This window comes from Thalia democratica, chromosome 4, assembly GCF_965202585.1.
Source record: "Thalia democratica chromosome 4, ktThaDemo2.hap1.1, whole genome shotgun sequence".
Taxonomy (NCBI): domain Eukaryota; kingdom Metazoa; phylum Chordata; class Thaliacea; order Salpida; family Salpidae; genus Thalia; species Thalia democratica.
Genome location: NC_139168.1, coordinates 27,787,607 through 27,794,013, shown reverse-complemented (window position 1 = coordinate 27,794,013; position 6,407 = coordinate 27,787,607). Strand labels below are relative to the sequence as shown.

The following is a 6,407-nucleotide window of genomic DNA, read 5'->3' as shown; positions in this document are numbered from 1 at the left end:
TTTCGTTTTAGAGTTTAAATTTTGACTATTTAAGTTGGGTATGCAACTCGATGACCGAGAGGTCTTTTTTCGTATACAGGTCCTTGAACCAAAAAATTTTGAGCAATTTTTCGTTTTTGTTCAATAAAAAACTAGTAGTTTATTGTTTTAATATTAAATTAACCATATTTTCTAAAAAGTGTGCATACTTTATATTGTTTAAAAAATAATAATACTTGCTGTTTAAACTAGCTCTTAATAATAAGTTTATAATTTTCAAAAACAAATAGGCTATTTTTATGACACACTGTTGAGAATGGTTATTTAAGAATCAGAGGTATCATTTAGAGAAGTCAAAGTTTCTTTAAGATCTACAAATAGTTAACTTGCTTTTAGTGTTTGTGTTTTTGGATGATAGAACTATTTTATAAATAAATTTTTAAGGTTACTTTTTTATAAAAAGTTTTGACAGTTTCGAAACAACTTGAAAACATTTTTATAAAACAGTTGTATTATATAAAAAAGAAAAAAATGCTGTAAACAAGTTAAATATATATATAAAGCTTTAAAAAAATGTTGACTTATTAGTTGGTATATTTATAATAAAACCTTTATAGTACATAGTTTTAATGATAAATTAATTTAGAAAAAATTACTTAGTCAGGAAACAATTTATGTTTCAAAAAATAAAACAGTTTAAAGTCTTAAACACGCTTTTTCAATTTAATTTTTCAGCTAAACAAGTATTTGCTTTAAATATTTTCCGCTCAACTTTTCAACAACCGTACTTCATTCAACAGTACATAATATACAAATAAAATGAAAGTGATTCTCGCCGGCCTCTCCAAGACGGGCACCAAGTCCATGGCTGCTGCGCTTCGCATTCTCGGCTACCAAGTCTACGACGCCACGGAAAACTTCCTCTTCCTCGGCACGGAGTGGCTGAATATCATGGAAAAGGGAGGTGTGCAAACAAATCAAAAAAATTCAGTTTAAAACTACGGTTTTAGTAAAATATTGCAAAAAAAATAATACGTTAAAGTGTAAACTTAATTTTGAAATTGTTCAACAAGCAAGTTTTACAAAACTTAAACTTTAAATTTATTTGTATTATATTTTAAGGCACAGCGGAAGACTTCAGGAGGATGTACGAACAAGTGGACGCTACAGGAGATGTTCCGGCTGCGCATTACTGGGAGGAAATTTTCGAGGCTTTTCCCGATGCCAAGGTTTAATTGGAACTGTTAAAACGTTCATATCGGTTAAACTTTTCTGTTTTGAACTTGTTAGTGAAAGAACTTTACATAGTACGGATCTGTTAGAAAATATGTTTATTTTCCCGATTGCAAGGTTTGATTTTTTGAAACTGATATAAATTAAAAAGCTTAAGTTTTGAGATAGGTAGAAATTACTTTTTTAAAACAGAAAGTTTTAATCAATAATACTTCTAACTTTCCATCTTCAAAAACTAATAATATTTCTAGTAAGTATAAGTTGGAAATTTTTATAGACCTGGTTTCCCAAAGTAATTTTTTATGAGACCCCCTGTTGAAGAAAACAAATAAGCTATAGCCCTCACCAATAAAAGATTTCTCATTAAACTAATCTTAAATACGTTTTTGATCTTTTTTTGCTCTTCATCATAACTTCCAGAATATCTAGTGTAAATTTTAAACTATAACCTTATTGCCCCCCTCCTTTGCATCTTATGGCCTATTTTCGGAAGCACTGGTCTAGTGTAAGTTTTAAACATTCTCGTAATACCTTTTATAAATTTCAAACTACCCTTGAAAACGCTTAAGACTTTTTTTTGGCTATTCAACATTAACTCAAGAACATATAGTGTAAGTTTCAAATTATGGTCTTATGACCCTTTTACTAGTCACGCCTCCCTCCTCCCCCCTTAGGGGCTCCAAGGGGGGACATACGGCCCATTTTGGAAAACACAAATTCAGGCATTGTCAAATATGTTAAATCTAGTTTGTATTAGCATATGGCGTGTACTATTTTGTATTCAAGCTTGTCTTAAAAACTTTATAAAACTTAAAATTATTTTTTTTCAATAATTAAAATAGTTATTAGATAAAAACTTGAAAATTTTAAAATCAAAGGTAATTTTGATGACTCGGAAAAACGAGGATATATGGTGCAAGTCGATGATGAACCAGTTCAAAATCATGTCAGAAAGTCCTCTTTTCGGCTGCATTCAATACATTTCCCCGTCAGCTGCTAAACTGCAGAAGATCATGTCTCACACAAGTAAAAGCAGCTTTTTTTATAGTGTTTTGGAACTTTAATCTTTAAAATATAAATAATACTATAGGATGTAAATTTTAATAGTATTTTAAAAACTCTTAGTTGTAAAGTTAAAGTAATTTTAATATATGTTTAGAGTAACTTAGAACTAAATATAAATTAGACATACAAAACATATTAGTGTTTTTTTAAGTTAAATTATTTTAAACTATTAGCTATAAAAAAATGAAGTAGCAATAGCGACATATATCAACGAGCTAGAAATGTAAAGTAAAAAAGCGATAATATATTATTTTCATTAGTACTTATCAAGAAAAACTGAAAAAGATTAAAATTTAGCTGTATAAATACAGTATTGAAAATTTGTCAAATTTATATTTGTAACATTTTTACAACTTACATTTTAATTAACAGTGAGAATAGCGCTTGGTGTTGAAAGTATCAAAAAGCCCTGTCCCCAAGTCATGAAAATAGCTTACAGAAACCACAATGCAAGAGTCCTCCAGGTAACTTCATTTTAGATAAACTTCTTAATGCTGTGTTTTTATTATAAAAAAGTTCGATTTAATTTGTTTAGGTAGGTTTTAAATGCAAACAAAAAACAAACAAAAAAACTAAAAGTAAATGCAACTTTATTTTACTTTAAACTTTTTACCAAATGAAACACTCTGTTACAATCTAGTACTTTGTATTTTTTTATTGTTAACAGATTTTAAATTACTATTTAAAGTTTTTTTGATAATAAAAAATAATTATTTTTTCAGAGAGTGCCTCCACATCAGTTACTTCAGTACAGCTGCTCTCAAGGCTGGGCGCCTTTGTGTGCCTTCTTGGGGGAAATCCCCCCTCAAGAAATTCCTTTCCCGCACGAGAACAAAGACGGGGAGTTCGGCAAGAACGAGAGCTTAAAGGGGAACCCCGGGTACCAAAAGATTGTGAGGGAGGTGATGGTGGCTGTTGGAGTCATCGGAGTTATAGTTTTAGCGATAGTCGGATTAATTTTGTATTTTTGTTTGTGAGATCTTGAACTTCTTGCTGCTGTTTTCGAGATTTTTTGTTGATAAGCATCTGTTGAAACGTTTATTGTGCTAACATTTTCGCTTAACGTTTATTCTATGTTTACTATTAAACTAATTTGAAAGTGATTTGTTCTAAACCAATTAGTTTGCTTATGAAAGTACTCATTAATGCATAATCTCTAAGTAAGTTTTTGCAGAATACTAGGATATATAGATAATTAACCTATGTTAAAATACTATGAAGTAAACTGTATTAAGTTATTTAAACATTAAGGAGATATATATAATATTTTCGAGCTAATAACTTTAATGTTATCTATTTTTTTATGTTTAAAAATAAATTTTGTATCCAGCAACGTAAGGCTTTTAATAAAACTTAACCCTAAATTATGTAAGATTTTAAAAAGTTTGCTTAAGTCTACCAGTCAACAGTCTGGACTTACACGTGCCATAACACAAGCCCAAGTTTATATAAAGGTTTGATCACCCGACTACAAGCTTTCAGTAAACTTGGATCCGGTTTTCGTCACTCTACAAAGTCGTCAGTTTACAAACGGTTTACAATTCTTTCCTTTTGCTGGGATGATCAGTGACTTTGCCACTTATCATTCCCTCAGCATTGTCTACTTGCCGTGCAACGTTTGATAGACACTTTATACAGCCGCTACGCTCGTTTTGAATACGCAAAGAAAAGATCTGTCAGGTCAAAGATTGGTCTTATGCTTGCCGTGAGCTTGTATTTACACTTTTATATCGGCTCTACACCCTGTATTTTGTAAACAACAGGCCAAAGTTTTGAAAAACAGCTAACGGGTCGCACTGTATAGAAGAAACTTGCAGTCGTCAAATTACCAACAGTTTTTGATTATCCAAGTGTTATAGTTAAAACTTTATTTTGACTAACGCTTGTCTCATGGCATATAAGAGTTCAAGCTTTAGCTTCAATGGCTCTCGTCAGTTTTCTCTTTATTTTGGTTTAGATACAAATTTTTTTATAGAAAAATGTTAAATTTCAGGTTAAAAGTAAAATTTTGTTGAAAACGTTAACAGTAAAAATTAAAAAAAATTAGGTTGTCAAGCGTTTAGTGTTGACGAATAAAACTTAAACATTTAATTTTTTTTAAACAGCGATATCTATTAATATTCGTTTATAAAGAATATGCTTTGTAAAAAAAAAAGGATAAAATTCTAAATTAAAAACAGTAATCATTTATTAGCCCACTTAGTGATGCCAAAAGCAGCTATATTAAATTTCTGTATTGAATTTCTTCATTTATTTAGAGAAAAATTAAAGTGCATTGTAGCGGACAAACTTTTATTTAATGCTTGTAATTTATAAAATATAAAATGAAAGCTGAAAATATCACAGTAATTAAAGACCATTAAAAACTTAGTAACACTCAAAGTTATATATTTACGAAATAAAAAATATCCTAAAAACTTTACAAAGATTTTACTAATATCAGTAGACTTGTTTTTTATGAGCTTATTTGTTTAGTAGTCAAAGAGTTAATTTTATTAAAAATTTAGTTCAGAATCTTAAGCTTTTTTACGGTTTAGAAGTAATAAAGTTTTATTAGATTTACTATACTAATAATTAAATTAAAACTTTCATGGTACTATTATTAAAAACAAATAATATTAAATTTTGTGTAAACTTTTACACATATATATGAAAAGTTTATTATTATGTTTTGTTCATTTTTATTGAATTGTTTTACACAAATATAAAATAATAACAAATTTTTAAACTGTTTAATTGTACATGAGTATAAATAACAGAATTAATTTTTTCATCAAAAATTTCTGGTTTTAACCTCCTATGTTTAATTGATTACTTTTATTTATAAAGCTTTATAATTTATAGTTAGATGAATTTTTTTATTACGTGCATAAGAATAAAACTAAAAAAACGTATTTTTAAATTGTTTTAGTTAGGATTCCTTCAGAAAAAAATTGTGTTTTAATGACAAATAATTGTGCAATGCATATTAAAGTTTTTATTTACTTAGTGATCTTTTATTGTGAATTAAACACAGTTGATTATATAAATTTAAACGAAGAAATTCGTATTTATCTATATATGAGATTAAAGTAAAACTATTTAAAACTAAATTTTTACGTAATTAAACATTAAAAACAGTAACTTAGTATAAAAACATTGAAGCAAACAATTTTTTTTTCGATTTATGTTTAGTAAAAAAGTTTTAGCACTTCTTAAATGATGATTAAAACATTTATATGCTTGACAGCTAATAACGTTTGTTAAACTGTCAAAATGAGGAAAAACGAAACTTTAAAATGTAAAAATTAAGTTCTGAATAGGTAAAAAATAATTAAGCTAAAACATAAATGTTCTCACTTGTGAATAAAAATACAAGATTAATAAATTGCTAACCATGCAACATTTGCTTAGAGATTATACTTGCTGTGCTTTTTAGCCGTATGTTTTTTACTAAGTTAAAAGTAATTATTAATCATTGAAACTGTTTATTGAACGACAAAAAAAATACTTAAAATGATTGCCACAAAAACCTGATGTAGTAAAAAACCTTCTAATTATCGAGTCATATTTCATTGAATATAGATACAGGTAAAGAATTGTTGGTTCGGTTGTTAAATTTATACCAATACTAGTTACTTTTAAAGTATTACACTTTGGTTTAAACAGCCGTATTTTAAAAGGTCTAGACACTTTTTTTTACAAAAACTACATTTTACTTAGGCTGATTTGGCTTAAAAGAAAGTTATGAAATGTAAGTCTAGTCGAATTTTGATTATGTCTATATAAAAAGCGTAATTTTATGGTATATAATAGCTTTGTGTTGTTTTTATTTGTCATTGTTAACAAAAATAATATTATTCACAAAAAATTCTTTGAGAGTACGGCTTAGGTTTTTATAACTTTTGTTATTATATAACTATACAAATTAGGTTGCAATAAAGCCGATGAGTATTGCAGACTTAAGTTTTTGTTTTGGATACTGAAGGTTTTGCTGCAAACATAGTCATGTGAATACAATAACAATGTTTACAACAATTGAGGTTAAATTAATTGTTTATAATTAAATTTGAAGCAAATGTTGCAATAACCTAAATTCAACAAACTTGACAATTGTTGTTGAACATTATGTTCTTTATATATTTTTCAAA

The 6,407-nt window shown here is 27.8% G+C and overlaps 1 protein-coding gene across 1 annotated transcript; it reads left to right on the top strand.

Moving 5' to 3' along the window:
* Positions 1–798: 798 nt before the first annotated feature.
* On the top strand, positions 799–3,254 carry LOC145833198 (uncharacterized). The gene is made up of 5 exons (XM_082940397.1): positions 799–943; positions 1,102–1,208; positions 2,091–2,238; positions 2,650–2,741; positions 3,000–3,254. The coding sequence occupies exons 1-5, from the start codon at positions 799–801 to the stop codon at positions 3,252–3,254; spliced, it is 747 nt and encodes a 248-aa protein (XP_082796523.1).
* The last annotated feature ends 3,153 nt before the right edge of the window (positions 3,255–6,407 follow it).